At 35.6% G+C, this 26,260-nt stretch overlaps 3 protein-coding genes across 5 annotated transcripts; all 3 read right to left on the reverse strand.

Moving 5' to 3' along the window:
- Positions 1 to 4,919: 4,919 nt before the first annotated feature.
- LOC114302812 (uncharacterized) lies at positions 4,920 to 7,253 on the reverse strand. The gene is made up of 4 exons (XM_082902143.1): positions 6,815 to 7,253; positions 6,500 to 6,636; positions 5,926 to 6,023; positions 4,920 to 5,304 (listed from the first exon to the last, which is right to left on the reverse strand). Exons 1-4 carry the CDS (start codon positions 7,125 to 7,127, stop codon positions 5,052 to 5,054), a joined length of 801 nt encoding a protein of 266 aa, XP_082758269.1. The 5' UTR covers positions 7,128 to 7,253; the 3' UTR covers positions 4,920 to 5,051.
- Positions 7,254 to 8,016: 763 nt separating this feature from the next.
- Positions 8,017 to 15,837, reverse strand: LOC114302819 (ubiquitin carboxyl-terminal hydrolase 21). Of its 2 annotated transcripts, none has more exons than XM_028247902.2 (8): positions 12,255 to 15,837; positions 12,022 to 12,142; positions 11,784 to 11,894; positions 11,332 to 11,504; positions 10,801 to 11,139; positions 10,230 to 10,352; positions 8,814 to 9,330; positions 8,017 to 8,704 (listed from the first exon to the last, which is right to left on the reverse strand). In XM_028247902.2, the coding sequence occupies exons 1-8, from the start codon at positions 12,702 to 12,704 to the stop codon at positions 8,322 to 8,324; spliced, it is 2,217 nt and encodes a 738-aa protein (XP_028103703.2). In that variant the 5' UTR covers positions 12,705 to 15,837; the 3' UTR covers positions 8,017 to 8,321. The 2 variants fall into 2 exon arrangements, with proteins under 2 accessions (XP_028103703.2, XP_028103707.2); XM_028247906.2 differs by having other exon boundaries at positions 8,017 to 8,701; positions 12,255 to 12,937.
- Positions 15,838 to 16,619: 782 nt separating this feature from the next.
- On the reverse strand, positions 16,620 to 25,976 carry LOC114302834 (putative ADP-ribosylation factor GTPase-activating protein AGD8). 2 transcript variants are annotated; one of them, XM_028247923.2, is made up of 7 exons: positions 25,632 to 25,976; positions 25,334 to 25,452; positions 22,844 to 23,267; positions 22,402 to 22,662; positions 18,045 to 18,167; positions 17,130 to 17,231; positions 16,620 to 16,980 (listed from the first exon to the last, which is right to left on the reverse strand). In XM_028247923.2, exons 1-7 carry the CDS (start codon positions 25,701 to 25,703, stop codon positions 16,873 to 16,875), a joined length of 1,209 nt encoding a protein of 402 aa, XP_028103724.1. In that variant the 5' UTR covers positions 25,704 to 25,976; the 3' UTR covers positions 16,620 to 16,872. The 2 variants fall into 2 exon arrangements, with proteins under 2 accessions (XP_028103724.1, XP_028103717.1); XM_028247916.2 differs by having other exon boundaries at positions 18,045 to 18,227; positions 25,632 to 25,941.
- Between the last annotated feature and the right edge of the window lie 284 nt (positions 25,977 to 26,260).

Genomic DNA, 26,260 nt, shown 5'->3' on the forward strand with positions numbered 1-26,260 from the left:
ACTCAGAGTGTACACTCGAGCGTGGATCCAAAATCTGGAATTTTCAGATTTGTCTCCAAGCATGAAACTCAACATTTAAAGCATCAAAATCGATCCTTTTGGGCTAATTTTGCTGAAAAACACTTTAAAACTCATATTATGACATGTTTCAAAGAACAATTTGCAAAATCAAAGCCCAAAGGTAGTTCAATTGAACCCATTTCCAAACAAAACTTCAAGAACATGATGTACATGCAACATGCAAATGTTCAATTCAAATCAAAGTTTCAAATAGTTGATCAAATGAGCCAATCCTTCCAAAACATGATGAATTCATGAACTATAATCCAAATATGGACATGCATGTGAGGATTCTATGAAAACAACCTCAAAATTCAAGAATGTAAACATGCATGCGTGATACAAGCTCACTATTCCACATATTAAGCTAATTCATGCCTTAAATCACTAACCTTACCATGAATCATGCAAGAACAACTCAAACTCACAATTAGAAGGGTAAGTCTCCTACCTCAAGTCGCCAATTCAAGGTATAGAAGCTCAAATGTGCAATTCTTCTACAATTCTTTCAATTTCCAAGCAAACTCTTGTTGAAACTAAGTTTTTCCCTATCTCTTACTCTCTCCCACGGTTTGGTCTCTCAAAGATGAGCAAATGACATGAAATCAAGCTCTAGACAAGGTTTAACAAAGTGGCCTACTAAGTGGCATTTTGGTAAATAAGCCAACAAATGTAATTCACCATTATTTAATCTAATTTAATCATTCTAAATCACATTTCAATCAAATCTACCATAAAATCATATAAATTCTAATTGGCATAAAACATTAATCGATTTCAGATTCGGCTGCCGATAAGGCCTTCAATTTACAGTTCAAACTTAAAACATGAACAGATCAATTAACAGTCAAACAGATAGAAATGCATTTAAACTAATACGCTCAATCAATCAGTTTGTAATGTCAGTCAAATCAGTTACTTAATCATGTTCAGTCACAGTTTAGCAGTAATCAGTGGTATTATCAGTAAACAGTGGTGAAGGTTGTCACAGTCTTCCCCTCGTAAGTCGTAAATTTAGGCTGGATGAAGCCTGAAGGTAATGGTGCGTTCTCAATCGCCGGAACAAATGGCGAGCTATGTAGCCTTGCCAATGCTTTATCTGTTGGTTCATAGGCAAGGTGCGATATTGGCATTCCTACCTCGACGCTCCCATGCGTCCGAGGAGCCAACCGCTGAAGGGCTGAAACTCTACGCGGGTTGCGTGTCTTGGCATTCTCCTTCCATCGTGCCCTTTCTTCGAGCACAGTTCGCAAATCGTACAACCTAGGCAGCTCCGTCTGCCTGGATGTCGTCAGGTGCGTGCGTGAGGGCCGATAGGTGCGTCCCTCAGTATATGACCCCTCAGTCCTCGTTCTTTCAGACCTGGAGTAACGAGTCTTAGCAGTCCTTGACTGAGTGTCGCCTGTCCTGAGGCTCCTATTCACTGCTTGTGACGGTGTGGTATGCCTACCACGATCTTCCGAGTGGCGAGGAGGCGTATTGTTTTTGTGCCCCTCTCATGTCGCTACCCCCTCCCTCTTTATCTGGCGCTTTATCAATTCCATGTCCGCCGCCATCTTCCTGATTAACTCGTCATGCTCCTTTTACCCGATCCTCCAAAACTTGAGGGTCGATCCTCCGTCTCTGCCTATCAGGACTTGATGAGCGACGGGGGCTATTACCTCGCCTCCCCCTTGCATCCCTCCGGGGGTTCTGTCGCTGGGGCTCTAAATCTGCCATGTGAGGGATGGAAGGCAAACCTTCGCATCTCCCACCTTCTTCTGGGGTTTGTCCGTCAATGGCGGACTGCGACAAATCTTCATTGTGCGCCATTGCGTGTAATCTAGCGAGGAAAACTTTGATCAAAAGGTTTTGTTCTTTCTGTGATTCCCACAGACGGCGCTAATTGTACGAGCACGAAATAATTCTTCTCGTATAATCCTGTTGATCAAGCTTGCGCTCCTCCTTACATCGTCACTTTGCCCACCTGAAAATACAAACGTGAGCTAACCGGCGGGTGTGTGCCGGAAACCCCTCCGATGCCTAAGTCAGCATAATAGACAATAGACACAAAAGCTCTGTGACTTCAGGAATCAAAGTTGGGTTACCTCTCCATAGGTGATGTTGTGAGCTTTTATAGGTTCCATGTGGCACAATCCTAGTAGGACTCTTATTCCTCTACGTAGAGTCCTCCTAGGGATCACACTCCTGAAAGATAATGTTTATCCTTCAACACTCTAATTACTGCTTAAACCAAGTGAGATGGTTATACCTCGGTCCTATGACAAAACGACCAAGCTAAAACAGCCATGCTAGACTGGCAGAATTGACTGAGTTTTGACTAGCTCGTCTCTTCCTTTTACAACTTGTACCTCGGTTTCACTTCTTGAGACTGTGTTGTCCACAACGTGCTTGGACCGAGCTATTCAATAGCAAGGTTCTGAGTAAAAACCCAAAATACCCCGGTCCTTAGTGGTATGACCGAGCTAACTGCTACTACTCAGACCGTAGTGACCGAGCTAACTACAAAGCTCTTTCTGGACCGGGTTAACTACAAAGCTCTTTTACTCAGCCCTTTTTACTGTGGCCCACAGAACGGCCCATCACCTAACTCGGCTCAATTTACATATAAATTACCTTCTCAACATGATATAAAATGATAACTTTTTCTTTTTTTCATATTTGAATCGGCTTTATTACGAAGTTCGAGGACTACGCTTCTCTTCTCTTCTCTTCTCAGTCACCAAGTAGTGATCAATAAATTGGGTTACGCTTCTCTTCTCTTCTCTTCTCACCCAAAAAAAAAAAAAAAAAAAAAAAAAAACAATTAAATTGTATGTTGTTTAAAATAGACCATTCATTTTTTAAAAGATAAACACGATAAAATGAAAAAATTAGATCAAATTATTTTTATTTTTTTTTGTAGATAATATGTACAGAAAATTTTATAAAATAAACAATTCAGATTATTAAAAAAAATTGAACAACTAAGGGAGTCATGGCTCTCTTAGGCCTTGTTTTGGGAGCAACTATTTTAGTCAAAAAATTAAAAAGTCACTATAAGTAGTCACATCAATTTCTCTATTTTTCTGCACATCTTTATTATAAAAAGTTAAAAAATTACTAAAATAACATATTCTCAAACGAGACCTCAGTCTCTATTTGTGGTGATTATTCACAAATTATGGTGTGCTAATTGTTGTTACTAGTTAAACGTTTTTACATGATTGAAATTTAATTAAAAATAAAATATTTTTGAAAAAAATGTTAGTATTACCTATTTTGAGAAGTAGATTAAAAGTTAATTTTTTGAAATAAAAAATGTACAAAAAAATAGAGATGCATTGTGTCCTAAAAAAGTCAAAAGTCAAAAAGTTGATTTTTAATCATGTTAACAAAATAGGAAGAGTTTTTTTTTTTTTTTCCTCTTTTTTGCTCCCCCAAAAAAAAAGGATGCTCTGAGATGTCATCACGGCATTCATGGGCCTAGACCTGAGGTAATCGGTTGTCAGCCAAATTTAACCTAATCTAACGGAAGGAACCCACCGTCGAGACACCAGTGAAGCTCCTCAACCACCCCCAACAAGATCAAGCAAGGTTTAATCAAAGTACAGTGCAAGATCTCTGAAAAGAATCACTGAAAAATCCAACATTTCGCACCTTCTAAGAATCGTACTTGATTCACTGCTGTAAGAAGCAATGTGAGTCACCAACTCCGGTGGTAAAATAAGAATAGTTGAGTCTTGTTTTTTATATATACAATTATTAAACTTAAATAAATAAATAAAAAACCACAAGCAAACAAAATTGGGCAATAATTCGAGCAAAAGGTTTGTTAATCTGCACAGCCGGCTCTCTCTTGAGAGCTCCGGTTCGAGTCCCGGCAGTGGAAATTTTTTTTTTTGCTTTTTGTTTTTGAGGGCTGCCTAATTCAATGTTTTTGAGTCCCATGCTTTTAGGTTTTTGGGCTTGGGCTCTGTAATGTGGGCCGAAGCCTACCCAAGCGACAGAGTAATGTTGTGGTCTCTATGATGGGCTTGGACTCTACTCAAAAAAGGTAGTTCTTGCGTCCAAGTTGATGGGTTGATTAGGAGAAACCCGACCCGATCTAAACTTTTCTTGGGGCTTGTCCAAGCTGAGTAATATTGTAGTGATTATATTTAAATACCACATGTAGGCACTATGTGACTCAATTAATAGTTTACAAAGTATATTAGTATTAGTATTAGTAATTTGTAAATTATATTTTTTATTAGAAGTTTTATCATGTTGCATATAAATTGGTGTGTTTTTTAGACTTACTTTTGTCTTTAGTAAAAAAAAAATTCACATTAGATGAAATTATTCTACTTTTTAGCTTGGTTTAAATTAGATGATCTCAAAAAAAAAAAAAAAATAGTGAAACAAAAATAAGCCTAACATATTTAGTGAATTTTTAAATTTTGTGATTGGTTAATCTAAACAAACTAGTACATTCAAAATAAATTTGATTCACACTTTATTTTCGAATTACTTCTTGAGTTTCTTTTTAGTGATGATCTAAAATGATGCGATTTCACAGTAAATCAAATTTTGCACCATATGCTGCTTTTCTAACGCTGTGTTTGGTAGGGAGATTTGGAAAGGGATTTGAAAAAGGAAAGGGAAAAGGTGTGTGAAACTAGGTGAAATATAGGTATGTTTTATTCATATTTCACCTACCTTTTTCATTTCTCTTTCCAAATCTCTCCTCAAATCCTCCAACCAAACACAGCATAAATGTAAATCTAATTTATTATTAAATTCCATTACATATAATGGATGTGTTATTCAAAGGGATATATAAAACAAGAACTAAAGCATAAGACCACAGGTTTGAGTATGAGAGCAAATACTATGCAATCTCTTCTCAACACCTTTGATTATTAAGGAACCAATACTGGGTAATGTCCTTTAAACATAAAACATGAGACATTGTTTTCATATTATTTCCAAATAGAGTACTTTGCCATTCATATTTGGCATTCAGTCAATCAAGCAGACCTTGTAGAGCGGATTTTTAAGCATGATTTTCTTGAGCTCTTGGCCAGAAAAATTTTCCTCAAACGTTCTGCAATCATCAATTTCGTAGTAGGTGCTGACGAAATTGGAGATTCTTCCGATATGTTCTCTAGATTTTCAACATGGGATTTACCCTTGATCATGTCAACCTCTCCTTCTTCATTCATCATAACCATACTGCATGGAATTTTCTCTGCATAGTATTCTCTATATTTCTGATGATGCCTGTTATCACATATCATAGACCAACTATTAGCACTCTATTTATTTTCAACTTTTGAGTATTTAAAGTTTTTTTTAAAAAATAAATGTTTGGTTATGGTTATTTAACTTCCAATTGTGAAAATTTTAACTTTCTTAACAAGATTTATTTCTGTTTGGCAATTGCTAAAAAAGATTAACTTTTTCCCGAACTCGTTTGTCTTTAATGAAATTTTTGAAATTTTGTATTAGATTTTTTACTTTTTTTCATGTTTTTCTCTTCTCAAAGGATCTAAAATGTGAAGAATCTATTAGGAAAAAAAAATAGCATTTTCTAAATGCATCAACTTTTTTAGTAACAACTCTATTGTAAAAAAAAAAAAAAAAAAAAAACAAAACAAAAAGGCCCGCTGAGAAAGCAATTGTCGAACTCAACCTAAGATTATTGACAATCAGCAATATTGTGATTCAAAGATAATATTTAAAATTTAAAATATTTGTATCAAATTTATTTTGAATGTGACTCACACCACTCCAAATTTAAATCTACATTATATATTCAAATTTTACACTCCTTTTAGTATTTTTTTCATATTGCATACCATTTTTGACGATTTTAGTATATGTATGTAGGCATTAATGTACCTATCAAACAATACCAGAGTTGCATGAAGGCTTATGATTTGTTCAACCACAAGTAGTTGCAAAGGGTACCCCATTTCTGATCTCATCTGTGGTTTTACCTATACACTCGATTCACCAAAAAAATTAATAATATGTTAGTTCAATAGCAACACAATGATAGGACAGTTTGTTACAACTTAAATGAGTTAATTACAATTTATTTTAATTTAAGAGTTTATGTCACATTGTTTAATATAGTTTATGTTTACCATTTATTAGACAAAAATAATTTAAGTAAGTTATAAAAAAAAAAAAAATTATCTAAAAGCTGAAAGAGAGGTGATTATCAATCTTTTACTTACAATAAGTTGGACCAAATAAAACTAAACCATCATTAACAAAATAATAATAAATTATAGAATAAAATAAATTTGCTAGTAGGACCTCTAGATTAACAGCCAAAAATATTCTATTAATATGTATATAAGAATTTTGCAATATATTAATTCAATCTCAATTGTATATTCACAATTTGAACAAAATTTACACATTTTTGGAGTAACTAAATTTTCTAATAAATTAAAGTTTAGCATACCCCATATTGTTGGCAAAGATTAATTAGTTGTTCAATTTTTTGGTACTTGGCATCACTCTTCCACTTGGTTTTCTTCTTTATAGCTGACAAATCCTCCAGGTCCATTGTCCAAATGTCTGACCATGTCTTAGAAAACACTAAACACACATCATGAAAATAACATCAATTATCAACCATAACTAAAATTTTAATTAATTACCTCAAAAAGTATTCCCAAAAAATAGAATATATAGATTACATTTGTACACTATACCAAATTTAAATTTATATCGTATAGAGAGAGAGAGAGAGAGAGAGAGAGAGAGAGAGAGTTACGTGGAATGTTAAGCCAGGGCATGACCCCAAGGAGAGTAATAGTGCAATGAGCCTCATGAGCAATGTTCTCCAGAACCCACATGAGAGGGTCCATTGTAAACTCCTTGAGTCCATCCATCACCACCACCACATTTTTTGTACTTTCTAACCCACCTGGTGACTCCTCTACTGCTATCAGATCTTGTGCTAATGTTCTCTTCCCACCACCACCACTACTACTACTTCCCATTTCTTTCTTTCTTTTTCTTGCTTCTTTCTCCAGCAAATGTGGTCTTCTGTTCATGCTTAGGCTGAGTGAGGAAGAAAGGGTCATGTTGGAGGTCCTCTTAATCCTTGTATACTAGTATTGGTTTATTCTTTAATCTTCTTGTTACATCAAACATGTTACATCAAACAAGGTCTTCGACACAACCAAGAGTGAACTTAGTATGCTTTTTATGTAAACTATGTCTATGCTATTCAAGCATAATGATAATGCCAAAGTCCAGAGACTTAGGTTTTTCAGATTGGTTGACTTATCTTAATTTAAAATTCTTTATGTGAATTTCATGCTGCATCATATGGTATTTGATACTTAAATTTAGTCTAGTAATGCGATAAATATCATAAAAAAAAATTAAAAATTACATTTAATCTAATGGGTAAAAAAATTTACCACTTAAATTTAATCAATAAAAAAAAAATTAAAAATTACATTTAGTATAATGGGTAAAAAAATTTACCCACAAAGTTTAAAGTGGAAGCCACTCATTTGTGTACATGAAAATATTCTTTTATCTTTTAAGAGTTGAAAATAATCCATACAAGTCGAATCAAAGTGAAAAGCACATGTCACTACTAATATGGAGAAACCAACTAGGAATATAGGAGGGCTTTTTTGATACACACTCGTAAATACCCAAGGCTTGTGGGCTGGCCCAATCTCAGCATGGCCCAACTGGCCTAGTAGCCTTGGGAATACAACCACCAAGGGAAAAAAAAAATTAATACAATAATAATATCATATCATCACTAACACGTGATAATACTATGTAAACCACCATATAGTTGTATTATTAATTAATAATATCACGTGTCAATAATAACGGAAAATCACCGTTATATAAAAATTTTACTACAACACCAACCAACAATTGAAACAAAGAGAATTTGCCACACCCATCGATCTTTGTCTAAACCCAGTTTCCTCATAGAGCCACAAGTCAACGCAAATAGAGGGTATTCCAATTTGCTTCATAATCCAAACACATCTGTTCACTAAAACATTTAAACTAGAATGGAGCCCAGAAGAAACTTCAATTGAACTTTACATCAGACAATATAAACAAACCTAGGAAACAAAATCAATCTACTTTAATTTCCGCCCATGGGATAATACAAAACGCTAGATAACTCATGTTTGAAAGATCAAATATTCCCCAGATTTTTCATGTTAACCTCAGGAGAACATCTATGTTTGGCAAAATTAAGCAGACCAAGTAGATTCTCATCAAATTTTCACAACTGATTACCGTAAACTTCCAGCAGACACAGGACGTGTAAAAGAGCTGAGGTTGGGATTATGGCGAGCACTTGAAGGTCTTTCATTTCTATTTGAAGATGATTCAATTCTCCTGCTCCTCCGACCTTCATTGTGGGACCCATTCATGGCAGCCAAAAGTTTCGCACTCCTGTCATTGGGCATGCCTTTCAATAGTTTACGAGCCTGCTTTCTCTCTGAATCCTCCAAACCGTTGTCCAATAGTTTCGCACTCCTGTCATTGGGCATGATTTTCAATAGTTTATGAGCCTGGTTTCTCTCTGAATCCTCCAAATCCTTGTCCAATTGTCTTTTGCAAGGCACTTGTTTCTCTGATATCAGATGATTCCTTGGGATGGAATAAGTCACTGCTGAAAATCCCAAAACACAGTTCCTAGCGTTAGTTCTTCTGACCCATGTTAAGGAAATTAGATATGGAAATGAATAAATATACAAATGAAACTAAACAAATGGATTTACTTGGAGGCTCTTCTGCATATATATCTGGGCTAGGAGAACTCGGGGGAGTTGAAGGAATGATATTGACATTCTTTGCAACTTTATTGAACTCCCGATTGGAATTATTATCTCTAAGAGCAGATGGAGAGAATTTTCTCTCTACTTTATATGCCGTTTCACTTGAAGAATTACTCATCACCAGTGGCACTGGAGTAAATAACCTGTGAGAATCATCTTTAGCCTCATCAACTTCAACACTATTGTGTGTACGTTTATTAAAAGAATCTACAGAAATTCCAACAGCAACTTCTCCAGCTTCATTGACTTCACCACTACAATTATCTGCCACATTAGGGGAAGAAGTACCAATGCGATCAACGTTATCTAAAACAGACTGGGGTGAATTGCTGAATAGATTTGGATCGATGGATGACTTTTCTGTTTCCATGAAACTTGAAAACCATGGAGTGCCCTCCTTTGCATAGAATAGAATGTAGGCTTCTTGAGAAAGCACAAAATCTTCTCGAACCCTAGTAACCTAAAAAAATAAAACTCAGATGTTAATTTATACCTTCAAATTTGCAAGAAATAATAACAGATGAATCATTACTAAATGGAATTCTCAATCAGTATTGCATCCCGATGCTGACAAATAGAGTTACAAGCAATTTAAGGCAATTTAAACAGATCAGACTCAACTAGCAATCACATTTAAATAGTTACAGTCCACAACATAGTAAGGGAAAGTGAAAAATTGTACTTCAGCAACGATATGGGCATTCTCAAAAAATTCAGCAATTGCACTTTGTGGCTTAACTATCACTAGTTAACTATGATCCAGAATAATCAAATTGTTATCCATCGTCATATTTTGCCACTAGACTGTTGCAAATGCCAAAACTAGGAAAGTAGGTCATATCCAACAAACATAATGCAACCTTAAGGCCATGTTTGGCCAGCAGGAGTGGCAAGGAAAATGAGAATCTCATTCCATGTCTCTTTCATTCCTTTGTTTGGATGCATATAAGAATGAGAATGTGATTCTTACAATAGTTCCCAAGGCAAAATGAATTTACCACACTAGTAAGAATCCCATTCCCACATTCCCCATCAAAATCTCACATTCCTGGAGGTACATAACTCATTTCAGAATAAAATAAATTGATGGTCCCATAAAATTTAAAATTAAATCATATTCCTTTAGAGGATTTATAGAGGATTCCTAACCAAACCAAACACTTAAATTACATTGACACAGAAATATATTATTACTAGTAATTAAATCACTAGTAAAAAGATTCTCATTCTCACTCTTTGATTCCTCCTATCATCCAAACAAAAAATGTAAGAAGGTGAATCTCAATTGCCAACATATGATATCCATAAAATACTAATCTTACTAATCCAAAAAATACATGTAACTACAGCAAGTATTACCTTTGAGTCATCCAACCTGTACCATGCATCTGGGGCAGAACGAATGAAGCAATAGTAATGACCCGAAGTGGATGAGAATCCGATATGCACAACAATTGCATACAGATTGTACTTCAATTCCACCTATATGGTATAGAGAAAACAGAGTTTAGTACCTGTCCATATAACAAAAACCCAAACAAAGATAATTGAAATATGCATTTTCTTTTCAAGTTTAAAGTAATACTTAAACCCCACTAATCCCACCCTATAAGTATCTTTACCACTGGATTACCAAAAGAAAATTTACTAAAAACTCATGCAAAGGTATGATCACTCAATTAGTAAAAATATTTGAAGCAGCTAAGTTTTCTAAAGCCATTCACCATCAGCACCCAACAGAAAATGCAAACTACTCAACCATCATAATTTTTCAGGTTAGATCATGAGACAGTTGCATTGGGACTACTATTTATGAAGTTCATTTTCCTAACAGATCTTTCAACCAATGGCTTTGACATCAGTAACAAACTTACTATTTAATTATTTGTTGATAGAAATTCTCTAGCAAAACCGGGGCCCATATACTCACATCATTATTCGGATCGCCACCAGTGTATGGCAGCAAGTCTAGCTCTAGTGGGAACTCCACGTGCTTGTCAATCTTCTCAACATAGGAGCCATCATTCTTGAATCTTTTCAAGTGGAACGCAGCAACAGAAGGAGCCTGGTTCAATATAAGCTGCTTTTCTACTGACACTTTTTCTTTACATTGTTCACAAGTGAACTTTGTCTCTGGATCTTCAATCTTTTCCACCTTGGTGAAAGATTCCAATGCACTAGGAAGAGTACCCACATTCTCAATCTCCAAACTCAGGTCAATCAAGGGCTCATAGGTGTCAGAAGAGTGACCACAATTGCAGCATTGAAGCTGGAATTCAAACACAAAAGCATTCAACAATTAAGAAACAATTCCAAATCCTAAATCCTACCCATATATGTATGTCTGTGTGCGTATGATGTTAGCTTTAATAGCAAACTTTTTTCTAATAAATAATAGCTAACCTCGTTATCAAAATAACCAATATAAAAGGTGAATCAGAAATAAATTTAAAATTCATACTTTGCTAATCAGACGGCCACCAAAAACTTGCTTGACCAAGCTCTCATCAGCTGAAGGCAAAGAAGTATCCTTTGTCTGTGAATAAATACAGCAGCTGTCAAGTCTATCCAACAAGCATTGCAGGAACTCATGTGCATCTTCCTGCTGGAATCTCCGAAAGTTGGATGAAATATCTGGAATTTCCTAGGTCAAGAATGACAATAACATAAACTTCTAAGTAGTTAATATTTGAAGAAGCAATAGTTAGCTAAACGAGATAACACAAGACCACAAACACAAAGAAATAAATCAATCAGAAATGCTGATTAGTTCAATTTGCTTTGATGTAGTGACAAAAACTATATTATTAATACATCCTAAAAAAATGCAGATAAATCAACACCAATCAATTAAACCCAATTTTATTAAAATTATAGTGTCGTATCAATAAATATCACTGTAGAAGAGGATACAGTTCAAATTGTCAACAAGCTTCCAAGGGGAGACAACCCTGTCCATCGAAGCTATGGAGTATTCAATGTGGTCACGAAGAGTGCAAATTACACAGAACCCTTCATTATCACCTGCAAATTCCAATTCCAAATCAAAACTCAACACATAAATATAACAAATGAAATATATGAACAGATCAATAATGTAAACTAAAGCAAAATGAGACGAAGTACGCATAATCGGGGTATAGAATCTTACGGTCACAAGGCCTTGGGTGATTGTATGACCTAAGACCCTGAACGAGTGGCACTATGTGCGTAAAACATTGTAAGATTGCATTAAGAAAACAAGTGTTGCCTAGATTTGCAAGCCCTGCACCCTACAAATTCACAAAATAAAGAAAATTCAAATACCCAAATTCCTAGAAACAAAAATTAACAGAAGTAAACTAAAAATTTAGTGTGGCATGGAGATTTAGCATAACAACACACCACCATAGCCGGCTTAGCTTCACTTGACCAGTCCGGAGAGACCGAATCAGAAACCTTGGCTACAGTTTCTTCCTGCAAAGGCATTGAATCAGACCAATCCAAGCTAGAGGGCTTGGTGTCTTCTACTGAAGGCCAATCGGACCAACCCGAGGCCGAGGCCGAGGCCGAGGTCTTGGTGCCTCCCCGGGAGTCCCACCCCATGGACGACCAGTGCGAAGAATTGAATGCATCGTTTTCTTCGTTCTTTTGAGAATCAACACCACCAAACAAAGCCGAATCAGAGTGATCATCGGGATTCGAGTCGGGCGGAGCTGCTGACGAGTTGAGCAGACAATCTAGGGTTTGCGGCGGAGGTGAATTGTGTGAAGACCCATCTAAGGTTTGCTTCGAATCAACTGAATCGGGAGGTGGGTATTCAAATTGGAGTGTTTCTGTGAGATGGGTATCCATTGAAATGCAGAGAAAGAGAGGGGAAAGTTTGGGAATGTGGAGTTAGGGAGAAGAAAACGAAATTAGGGTTTTGAAGGTTCGATTTTGGGAAGTTTTTTGGGTTTGGGAATGTGGGCGGAGGGAAAAGAGAAGAAATTTGAAAATTAAAGCTTTGTGTTTTGATTTTTGAGGGATGAAGAAGAAGATGAAAGAAGAGGGAAACAGAAAATTTTCACTTCGAAATGGTTCGACTCGCTTTCAGACTCTGTTTTGAAAAGGGAGGGAAAATGGAGAGAGAGAGAGGTTTTTGCCCTATTTTACAAAAAACTTGTTCAAATTTCTTTCTAAAAATTGATAAATATAAATATTATATAAATTATAGTTTTTTTTTTAAAAAAAATACTCCAATGATTATTTAATGAATAATGTTATAGTACTAATTGGTATATTAATTAGTGTACCAATTGACGATGTGTTATAATTTAAGAGATTTTTGAAATTTATAATGAGATTAATAAATGTGATTAATAATAATGTCATAATTAGTATTGATACACTAATTAATGCATGTAGTACCCGTTATTTAGGGATTGTTTGGGATGACTTAAATAAGTGTATTTTTTTGTCTTTTTACGAAAAGATGTGCAGAAAAGTAAAAACGTGATGTAATGAAAAAAGGATAAAAAGATGAATTATTTTGTGTATGCCAAACTTGACTTTAATATGGTTACTTACATATTATTGTTTATAAATCCATTTTAAATTTTATTAACTGTATGCCATTATTGGTGAATATAAGGCTACGTTTGATACCTCTTAAAAAAGTTAAAAAATCAAAAATTCACTATCCTATTTAAGTCATACCATTTCTATCACATCACTTCAACCTCAACTCATATTTCACAAAAAGTCAGAAGGTTCATTTATTTATAATATCTTAAACAACCCATATTTTGTAAGAAATGAAAAATATACATTTCTATCAACTTTAATATTTTATGGAAATTAATATTTTGATCTCATTTTTATAAGAGTGAATATTAAGTCAATGAGAAACAAGAAAAATAATTATAAATCAATAACCAATGCAAGTGAAAAAATGTATAAAAATAACACAATTTTGGCTTTCACTCATTTTTACCTACAAAATTACTCTTCTTCTTTTTCACTCATTTGATATTTCTCTTTTATAGATGGATGAAAAAAAGCTGTAGCGAAACACAATTGCTAAACATATTTTAAAAACTAAAAACAAAAATGATTGTCCATACATCGAGTGGTCATCTATAACAGCAAGTAATTTACCCTTGTTTTATTCATATAGTTACTTGGCCTTGTTCGAGGGCATGTTAATTTAATAATTTTTTTAATTATTTGACTAAAATATAAATAAAAAAAATTAGTATGTTTAGGATGATTTTTTATAGAAAGATGTGCAAAAAGTAAAGAAAAAAAAGAGAATCTCTGACTTTTTGATATAAATTATTAATTTTTTAACTTTTTAAATAATTTTTTAACTTTTTAATTAAATCGACATGTCGCCAAACAAGACCTAAGAGTTATTAGTGATAAATAGGCAAAAACAAAAACACCAACACCGTAATACTTATAAAAAAAATTAATTCAAGATCCTTCACTTATTTTTAACAATAAGCAAAATTTATAATATCATTTTTGTGATATCTAAAATTCTGAAACACTATGTTCATATATCACAAAGAAACTTCACCCTCCAAACGTAAAAAAATCACCTGTCACTCTTCTTTTCCAGTACACACCATAATGCAACCTAATCTTTCCTCCCTTTTCCCACGCCACCATCGTCTGTCTTTTGTCGCCGGCCCCTTGTTGCGCTACCGCCAACGTCGCGATCTTGCCTCTACTCTCACTCTTACTCACTCTGCCACACTACCCCCACCGACCACACCTTGTCGACCGCCGTCGACGCCCCTACTGCTGTCACCGGAGCGTTGCCGCTCAGCCACCACCTGCATGCGCCCTGCTGCTACACTGCTACCACCGTCACAGTCTTCAAAGGGGGTCAACAAATCCAAATCCCCTCTCATACTCTCTCTCTCTCTCTCTCTCTCTCTCTCTCTCTACACACTTTTATCGTTGCAGAGTTAGATTTGTCAATTGATCTTTCATTGCTGCTGCTGCAACTATGGCGACAGAGAGTTATAGATCTAGTTCATCTGTCGATTCATACATCGGCAGCTTGATTAGCTTGACATCCAAGAGCGAAATGAGATATGAGAGTGTTTTGTACAACATCAACACTGAAGAGTCCAATATCGGATTGCGAAACGGTATTGCAATTTTTTGCTCTCTTTTTTTTTTTTTTTTGAGAAGCTAGTTCTCTGTCTTGTTTAATTAGTTGTGTGTGATGAAGATGATAAAGTGGGTCCGAGAGATAAGTGGAGACGTGTCATTAAAAATCATAGAAAATGAAATTTATCAGTGGGAGAGAATGGTTTATTTGGAAATTTCTTTAATTTTGAAAGAATTTTTTTTAAGAAGTCCAGAGAAATTATTCGATGAGAATTTCTTTAGGAAGTTTAGAAAAATTCTCTTACTCGAATTTTTTATAGATTAATTTGAGAGACTTTAGATATTATTAAAATATTAAATATTCTTTATGACCTTGTTTGGGAAGACTAAATAAGTTTATATTTTTTTATCTTTTTGAGTCAGATCAATCAATATTTCCTCTCTACTTTTCTACACATCTTTTTATAAAAAGTCAAAAAATATACTTATTTAAAACATCCCAAACAATCCTCATACTATAAAATTTTAATATGAAGGATCCTAAAAAAAATCTTCAATTATTAAACAACTATAAATTTATCAGGGTAATGTTTGATCGGTGGGTATTTTTCAAACATGGAAGAGAAAAATATTTATAACCTACACATAAAACACATTCAACAATTAATAACGTGTAGAGTTTTTATCATATATTTGATATGCGTATGCAATTGAAACAAATTATCTACCTAGCGTTCGTTTGGGAAGAATTAAAGTGGGCTTTTTTAGTTATTTTAGTCACAAAAGATAAAATAGGCTATTTTAACTACAAAAAAACAAAACATCACATCTAATTCATAATCATTACACTATTCTCTCACAAAAAAAGTCAAAAAAGCTCAAAAAATCCTTCCCAAACTAAGTTTTTTAGTCCAGACTAAAATAACTAAAAAAGTCAAAAAACTAAAAAGTCAACCCACTTCTCAAATGGAGGCATAAACATATCAAACGCTTTGAATTCAATTAGCTTACTCATGCAACATTATTATTAATAGCATCTGCAAGGTTTTTTTGGAGAATCTTTATCTGAATATTCTCTTGGATACTGGGCCTTGTTTGGTTTGTGTTTCTCCAAAATTTTTGAAAAAAATTCTTTACAAATAAATTTTTAAAAGTAATTAAACTAAACAAATTTTTCTAAAAAAATTTTCCAAAACTTGTTTGGTTTACAAGTTTTTCAAACAAATCTCTATCTCATACACATCAAATCAATCATTTTTTTCAAAACTCTCTCTCAAAATAATTTTTCAAAACATCTTTTGAAAAAAACCAAACCAAACAACTTTTTGTACTTTTTAACTCTAAAACTCATCTCCCAAACTCAAACTAAACATATTATTTTCCTTATTTTAGGTTTGACAAATTTATGTAATTAATTCAATATGCTTATGTAATTAATTATTTTAGGCTATATTTGATTCATAAATTTAAAGAATGATTTGGAAAGAAAAAAAAAAAAAGTGTGTAAAATTAAATAAAATATAGATATATTTTATTCGCATTTTACTTATATTTTTCATTTTTATTTCTAAATCTTTTATCAAATCAAATCTATGAAGCAAACACAATCTTAAAGATTTTATAAAATTTAAAGATTCACATCAAAATGCATGAAAAATAGGTGAATAATCAACAAACATTGACATTCCTTCAAATAAAATATAAAAAACAAAAGCATACATAAGCAATCTAAAATAACAATCCCTCAGATACAAAATAAAATAATAACAGCTTATCATAAGCATGGTGAGTGTTAAAATCTTATATTTGTCTTTTCAAATAAATTTTTGATTTTTTTTTTTACATCCACTAGATAAATATTGTGGTAACAATTGTAACAAGCTAATCCTCATGAATTCGAACACAAAACATAGCATTGTCAGAGAACCCTATCCTGGAGATCTGTCATTAAAGTGGACGCCAGGGAACTCAGTTTCTTCCCAGTCTCTCCCGCTATATTTTTAAGAGAAGAAATATCTTGTTGTGCCTGCCGAGGAGAAAAAAAAAAAAGAAGAAAAGTTCAGATACAGTACTACTCATATGGTGAAGATGTGGAAATAATAGAAAGTAAATATTTTTTTTAATAAAAGTTATTTTCTTGAAAGACTTCGATAGAAAAGGAGTTGCGAAGCAAACCTGGAACGATAGTCGGTTAAGGAAGTCACTTGCAGCGACATCAAGACTGGAATTATCCATATCGTCACCAAACAGATCTGCACTAGAGATGGCTGTTGAACCCTGCAAAAGAGATAAGGGAGAAATATTATCCGAATGAGTTGGAAATCAGTAGCAAATTCAATCTAATAAAATAGATCCACTTCAGAGCACTTGAGCAAATTTTCAGGGAGACAATTGATTTGAAAATCATTAGGATAACACTAAGGTTCCTAGATAATGTCCAACCAGGTTAAGGTGAGCAATTTCAAATGAAATGATTCTTGAGAGTAGCAAGAAGACGGCTACAAGTTCATTTGTAAGTACTTCTACTTCAATATTATCCATCAAAAGGTGAAAAGTAGAGTAAAAAATAAATAAATAAAAACACACACACAGAGAGAGTCATATAAATAAACATATCTGGACATACGTAATCCGTTGATTGTGTTGACTTATATTTGCTATCATATCCAATAATTGCTAATCACGTAACGCTTAGAAGTTATTCCTTGTTGAAGTTCTTAAGTTCCAACCAACCAACCATTCATAAGTGATATTTGCTGCAACCATTTTCCAGAATAAATTATAAAATAAAAGTTTAAAAGGGAAAACAAAGAAGAAATAAAATGTTACTTTAACTAATTTAAAACACGCTAGTCCACCAAATTTTCAGGTAGCCATGGACAGTTATTCCTCATTAAAGTTGTTTGCTAAACCCTACATCCTGTTAGTTAGCGATCAGCTTTGGCAGAATGAAAAAATAAATAAATAAATAAATAAATTATAGGATTCAACTTAAGAGTGCTCGTTCATATGTGTGATAAATTCAAGAATCTCAAGTGCAGGGAAATGGTTATGGTTTATGCTTTTACAAGTCATGGAAAGAGCACATACTGAATACTTTTGCAAGGAAACATGAGCATCTGCAGTGGCTTTGCTTTGATCCCCATAAAATTGGGCGGATGAAATAGACTTTGCATTGGAGAACTTCTTCCTCGCTTCATCCGTTTCCTCAATCTGAGAATTATAATACGTATCAACAAATACAGAAAGACAGGCATTACAAATGCAAACCAACTGCCAAAACCAAATTGGACCAAAGTATCAGGGATAGATTATGAAGGCAATGTTCAAAGCTGTTCAATCAATTTTAAGAATGGTTCTAAAATGACCAGTTGAAAGCATCAGAAATATAACCAATGCTTTGAGCTAATAAATGCTTGTAGGCATGAACTAGTAACTTCCTATAACTCATTTAGGCAAGAGATTCACAGGCAAGGAAGACATCTATGTAAACGACATTGAATATGTTATACATGGACTCAAGTACGAGTATCAGGTGCTAATGCGGGTGCGTGGCCAAGCATCAAACTTTCATAAACCTAAATCTTGGGATATTAAAATATGTATTCAAAAATTGGATATGAGTAAGGGGACTTGTCCGTGTGTCAGACACATATCCAATATATGAGTGTCTGACATATATCACATACTCTTACCCTTATCATATACAGTGGATACGGGTACATTGGGAGAAACGCAAAGACAAACAATTAAAATTCATGTATTATTGATTTATATATTGATTGATTTTTTGTCTATTACAAATGGTTCCTTATATAGATGTAGGTGTAGTGGATGGTGATAGTGGTGTAGTGGGTTAGGTTTAGTGGAGTAGGTGAGGTGGTAGTGGTGTAGTGGGTTAGGTTTAGTGGAGTAGGTGAGGTTAAATTGGTGGTAGGTGTAGTAGGTGTGGTAGTAGGTGGTGGTAGGTGTAGGTAAATTCTAACAGCCCCCCGCAAACTCAAGGAGGATAGAAACTAACCAACTTGAGTTTGGAGAGAGGAACAAAACAAGAAAATACATAAAAAATAAAATAAAGATAGGAGACACTGTATGGTCGTGTCAGACCGTTGGTGAAGACACTGAAAGGTGGTGCCATAACGTGGTAGAGGACACTGGATGGTGGTGTCATAACGTTGTAGAGGACACTGTATGGTGGTGTCATAACCATGTAGAGGACACTGGATGGCGGTGTCAGACCGATGTAGAAGACAGTTTATGGGGGTCATGTCGGACCGTTGTAGCAGACAATGTTGTGACAGTTGTTGTGACAGTTTACGGAGTCTTGCTGGACCCTTATAGAAACTAACCGGAATCTATGTCGGGACAGTTTACAGAGTCTTGTCGGACCCATAAAGGAGCTAACCGGAATCAATGTCGGGACAGTTTACAGAGTCTTGTCGGACCCATGAAGGAGCTAACCGGAATCAATGTCGGGACAGTTTACAGAGTCTTGTCGGACCCTTGTAAAGTCGCACCCTCAAAAGGTGTGCCCAATCTGTCAAAAAAGGCGTGCCATCAAAAGGCGTGCCCAATTCATCAAAAGGTGTGCCGGACATGATGGCGAGGCACGTGAGCGCCTTGGCTGGCGCGCCCGGTTTGTCGTCTGGCGTCAAGAGGCGCGCGATGCGCGTGTCTGCCTCGTCTATTTAACCAAGACGAAGGCTGAGGCTGAGGCAGAGGCTGAGAAAAAACTTGCGAAAAACCTCTGAAAAAAACTCTTCGTTTTGCTGAGAGAGATAGGCTGTAACACTTTGTTGCCCAGAAAATGGCCTCTTCGTCCCGGAGTCTGCTCACTCTCTTTCCCGACCTCAACGAGTCAACAAGAGAGAGAACTGGTGCGGTGGCACTGGAACCTCAACCAAGCGCCCCGGAGTTTGCTCCGTTGAACTTTCCGATGCGGTCTGTGGAGCAAAGAATTGCAGTGCAGTCGGATGTGGAGGCCAATCAGTATACTTTGAAGTCATGTGTGGAAACCATGACGGCGGTCACAAACTTGTCGAACCGGCTGCAGAGTAGGACAAATGAAGTGCAGCATTTAAACGCCCAACTGGCTCTGCTCCAACGCATGTATAAGGATGCGCGAGCAGAGATAAGTGTGCTGAAGGCAGAAAATAAGGAGCTTAAGCGGAAGGCCACCGTTATGTTCCGATTTGGAGGGCCGCCATATGCTGCAGTGGAGGAGTATGGGGGAGTGAACGTGCTCGGTGGACAAGGAAACACGGAGGCAACACCGGCAAGGGCCGTCCAGGACGGAGGCAAGAAGAAGAGACCTGTGGCAGAGTAGAGAAGCAAAATCCCGCCTGTGGATGTTTTTTGTTTTGATTGATTTATGTTTTTTTTTTTGCTTTTTTTTTTTTTTTTTTTTTTTGGTGTAAAATGGTGATCGGGGTGAGCCCCCGACATGAATAAAATGAGTGTGGTGTGCAGTCCGTCTTCTGCCCTTTTTTTTTTTTTTTTTTTTTTGTGTGCAAAGAAATAATAATGAAAAAAAAGATGAAAAATAAAGTGAAAGAAAAATAAAAAAGAAAGAAAGAATAAGAAGAGAATCACGTGGGTTGCTTGTAATGGAATCAGAGAAATGATGAAAGTGGGTTTAGTGGATAGAAAAAGGGATGAGAGAGAGAGGGAGTGGATTGAATTAAAAAAATAAAGAAAAATAATGTTATCAGAAAGTGCATGTGCAAAGCAATGTGTGTGTCGTGTGTTTTGCAAAAGGTGTGGTTTATAATAAAAAAATAAAGTGCGGTTTATATTTGTTTTTTTTTTTTTTTTTTTTTGTGAAATGAAATAAACAAAAGATTTTGGGGCAGCTAAGTTTTAGTGGGGGACACGAGCGGATGAGCTTGGTGTTAAAGGGATTAAAAGAAATAAATAAAGAAAGAAAGAAAAGAATCAAAGAACATGGGTTTGGACTATGTGCGCGGAGAGAGAGAGAAGAAGTTGGGTCACATGGGTTGCCTTTTCGAGTCAAGTGGAATTAAAAAAGCTTGAAGTGGCACCACTGGTGCTAATGGAGTTCGTAGACCAAATACCGGAACTGCAGGCATGATGGATGCCTGTACTGGGTCCTCAGCCATGCTATCCTCCATGCTCATCTGATCACCATTACCTGAGGCAGCCGTGAAGACAGGAACAGCACTACCAAACATGGGCTGTGCTTGGGAAGAGGCAGTGGCAGTAGAAGCAGCTGAAGTGAACATGAAAATGGAATCCAATGAGCCACTAGTAGGAGTGGATGATCCAAACACCATAGGGGCACTGTTGGTAGCAGCAACAGAAACCGAGGATGCTCCAAAGGAGAACCCAGTTGACGGAGACGCAGAACTAAATGTTGAGTTAAATGAAGGCTTGGTGGGCTGTGGGCTGTGTGACGAAGCCGAAAGAGTTTGAAGAACGAGGCTGGCGGCACGTTGTCGGAGACAAAGGAGGTGGTGAAAGGCAAGGTTGGGGAGAGGTGGAAGATGCAGGAAAGTAAAGGTATGTGTAGAAAATGCCAGCGGGCAGCGAAAGCAAGGTTGCCGGCCGGCTGCCCGCCGGTGAGAAAACAAAATACGGACCTAAATCTTACTGCTCTGATACCAAGTTAAAATTCATGTATTATTGATTTATATATTGATTGATTTTTTGTCTATTACAAATGGTTCCTTATATAGATGTAGGTGTAGTGGATGGTGTGTAGTGGATGGTGATAGTGGTGTAGTGGGTTAGGTTTAGTGGAGTAGGTGAGGTGGTAGTGGTGTAGTGGGTTAGGTTTAGTGGAGTAGGTGAGGTTAAATTGGTGGTAGGTGTAGTAGGTGTGGTAGTAGGTGGTGGTAGGTGTAGGTAAATTCTAACACAAACTATTCCATCAATATTTAACAAAATTTTGGGTTACTAACCTTCCCCCTTTCAAATTATATGGTCAAACCCATAGCATAAGTAAAAATTCACACTAGTTACAAGGCACATATATTATTTATTTTTTGCATGCGACTATTGGAGGAAAAGAGAGTTACTACTGTTTTTTTTTTTTCAATGAATTTAAAACCCAAGCATGTGATGTCTACCAACACAAACTAAGATCCAAGAAAGCCCCAATTTATTTAAGGAAAAATACATGTATCACCAATGAAAGCCTTGCTGGATTATTGTGTAGAGTTATAGCAAATGACGAGTGGACATCAAACTGTACTTTTTAAGCAACAGAGAAAGATCTAGTCAATGACACAGTGAAGAAAAAACTAGAAGGAATTTAAAGAAAAATGAACCAAATTAGGTGGCAATATATTATTTCAAAATTCACCAAAAATATATTCAGTCTTGGGTAGAGATCCTTAAAATGCTTCTCCATATTGGTATAATCACATTTATCTGGTTGTGCTACTGCCATCACTTGAAAACAAAATCATAAATCGTATCAGCTTACTTGAATCTTAGATGAATTGGAGCCTGATTTCTTTGTGAAACCACTGTCCATCCCAAAATCTGAAAAGAAACTTGACGATTTTGGCGGGGCTACATGGCTCAACACATGCGTGCCTCCAGAACTCATCGGAGCATCTTGAAAATTATCTACGTACTCGAAACGTGATGTAAAAGATGAGCTGTCCGTTGGGGTGCTATTAGTTGAGGTGGAAACTTGTACAGAAGGTTCTTCAGGCTTCTGATCATAGAGATTCTCACTTGGCTGCATGGAAGTGTTTGGTGTAACCAAAGGAAGTTAAATTCATTACGCAAAATCAAGCAATAACAAATGAACTTCAAAAAATAGAATTTCTTAAACAGAAAAGCAACTTTCAACACATCATTTTATGATATAAAATTTTCTGAGTAACCAATTTGTTCATTGAGGTAAAGCAAGGATTCACCTTAGTAGTAAGCTTTCGAGCACCAAGTCCCCCAGTTTTTCCAGTTTTCTTTGCACCAAGAGGCTTTTTAACAGTAACTGTATGAGAAGCTTTAGGTGAAGCAGAGACATTAGGAACTTCTTGCTTTCCTGAGGAAATTTCTTTAGAAGCTTCACTGATCTTGACATCAGGAAGTCTATTAGAGACATATGCTGACTGAGAAGCAACTGGAGATGATGGCAAGCCTGCGTCTTCTGCAGAACTTTTAGCAACTTCTTTTGTAAGTATCTGTCTATATAATTCAGCCGCTCTTGAGGTATACTTGGCCTCAATCTTGCCTCCACCAGTCCATCCATGCTGCTTGAAGAAAGCTTGAGCACGGTTGTTTCCCCCCAAACTCATCATCTTTAGCTGCTCTGGAGTCCATGAATCTAAATTGGTAGACCTGCAATAATAAACACAATAATTCATGGAGAAAAAATGAGTTTCTTCTGATTTTTCTGAATACAGTGCATTGCATTTGTCAAAGTAACTTGAGATAAACAATGGCCAAAAACAAACTTGTTAATCAAGAGGTGGTCATAATGTCATGGAAAAGAAACCAAACCCATTCCAACAGTTAATATAAAGAAATGGCAAAGTAATTATATTTCTGCTTTTACAATGTCAAATGGATAAACACCAGAAGCAGTAGAAGAGGACAATGATCAACCTCTGCAGACATACGAACAAGGATATTTTTTGGACATTTACTAACAGTATTTTAAGTAACACATTGCAAATTTGCAACAAAAGACAGATCCTTAAAACTGATGTATACTTTGGGAATATGACTTGAAACGCCAATCATCTTGAAATGTAAGGGTGAATGAAAGTTGATGTACATACATTTGAACTACATGAAATCTATATCGAAACAGAACTAGCAAGACAGCTAGAAGACCAACCATGTTCTACAGAATGAAAAACTAGATAGCTAAGAGACAATACGGTGATGAATGCACAGGATTGCAATGCAGATGACAAGGTGGATGTGAGCAATATGAGAAAAATAAAATATAGAATAAATGAATCCTGAGCTCCCATTAGATACCCATTGAAATCTGATGATATGGTGCAAAGCCAGAATTTGCAGCCAAATCCCCCCAATGAAAGAGCATTCAAAAAATAGATACTCATGGCCTTCTACAGATTGTCCAGACATAACACAATTAGTGTGTTGTGTCAAACCCCATTTATGTACTCTATCAAGAGCGGATAACCTTCCCATAGCACACAAGCAGAAAGAAAATGACCATCTTGGCACATTACCAAGCAATATTGCAGTAGAAAACTTTTGACTTTTGTAGCCTGATAGTCTTCCAAGCTGAGCTAACAATAAATTATCCATTAGAAGCAGGTAACCATCTTACCTCATAGTCCCTATCATCTGAGGGGGTAAGGGTGATAGGAATTTGATCAGTAATGCTCTGCAATGCCCTAGCTCTCCTTTGAGGTCAACACCATTTTGCATTGTTCTTGTTGTTTATGTTATCTATGGAATATGGAGTAAAAGCACCACAACAATGTTCTATATGTACAGTAATTTCTTAATACTTCTGCTTTCACTCACACACCAAAAGACAACTAGAAAAATATTTCACAAAAGCATTCCTATACTAGTTATGGTACCTTGCGAGTGAAATCAACAAGGCCAAGGCTAGGTTCTCAAGATCCTAAGAGTTGGGTGGAAATAGATTGAGAATCCAACCCAGCAACCTGAACCACTTGCCCAAGAGAGAACCACCAAATGCCCGCAACCACTAAGTCTAGAGTCTACATCCTCGTTATCAATCTTCTTTCCTTGATTCAGATTATTCAAATAAATCATTCAACCTATGCTCCATGTATTTTCTTAAGTCTATATCGGTGGTCCAAGGACTGCAAGAAAGCTTGAACTTTCATGTTCCTCCACCCCAAACCCCAACCAAACATTTCCACTCAAATCAATATTAAACAAGAGTAGTGCCACAGACTCACAAATTTGACCCCTAAATTTACCCACGGTGATGGGGCAAGTGAGATAAGCCTCACACAATTGAACATGTAATAAATCAAAAGTTGACATGTATCATGCCACGTCATTACATCATTGTGGTTCAAATTGCGGAAGGGTTGTTGTTGGTCTTAAGCATTTTCATACGAGACATTTTGTGTGTGTATAACAGTTAGTAAATTTAGCAATAACAATATGTACTAAAAAAAAGAGAAAATTACAGATTCATGAAAAAAGTTTATAATTTTAATTATTAATATTTATAAAATTTATCAATGCTTTGTAATTATTTTTTTAAATGTCCACTGATTTGATATTTCCCTTCCCACAAAAAGAGGCAAAATTAACCAACAAAGTGACTGAAAGATTGAATAGTGAATTTCACAAGCACAATGTTGCATAAAACAAGCGAATTGAAAAAAAAAATAAAAAATTTAATGTTAGAAAGAAACAAAAAAATTGAAAATAGAAATCACCTAACGAAGCTGACGTGAACGCCTAGACTGCGATGAGAGGCCGAACAATCGATGCACAAGAAGATCCCGTACGTAACAGAAGCCCATGTTGGATTCTTAGCATTGCAATCAAAACACATCTGATTCAACCCAAATCCCCCCCAAAAAAAACAAATTCAGAATCTCAATTTAGCCTTGGAAATGCCAGATCTGAATCAGATCTCACAATTACTACCAAATTCACCTAAAAAACAACAACAACAAATTTCACGTAACAACTATAAAATGAAAGCCCAGCGACACACACACACACACAGACCTTGTTGTCGGACTTGGCTTTGAGCTTTCTGAAAAAAGCGTTCTTGTCGGTGAAGCTCTCGGTGGACGCCATGGCACAGAGAGAGAGAGAGAGAGAGAGAGAGAGAGAGAGAGGGGCTCCTAAGGGAAGAAGAAGAAGAAGAAGAAGAAGAAGAAGGGGAAGGAGGACAACGCAACGCAGAAACGAGAGAGTGAGAGAAATATATGTAAAACCGCTTAATAAAATTGTTCTGTTTTTTGCTTTTGGTTTCAAATGCTTTTGGGATCAATATTTGTAATGACAAATATAAAATGTAGCAAACTAATGATGTGACGTTGACACAACAAATGACAGTATTTTATAATGCAAAATGTAGGGGTGGCATTTAGAATTGTTTGGAATAATCTAACCACCGTTTGGGAGGAAGGAAATGGGACTTTTTTTTTTTAGCTATTTTAATTATAAAAAATAAAATAGATTATTTTAGTTATAAAAGATAAAATATCACATTTAATTTATAATTATTACATTCTTTTTTTACATAAAAGTCAAAAAAGTTAAAAAAAAATTCTCAAACTAAGTTTTTTAGCCTAAACTAAAATAGTTAAAAAAGTCAAAAAGCCAACCCACTTCCGAAACCAACCCTAATG

This window comes from Camellia sinensis, chromosome 13 (assembly GCF_055761805.1).
Source record: "Camellia sinensis isolate YWXY chromosome 13, ASM5576180v1, whole genome shotgun sequence".
Taxonomy (NCBI): Eukaryota; Viridiplantae; Streptophyta; class Magnoliopsida; order Ericales; family Theaceae; genus Camellia; species Camellia sinensis.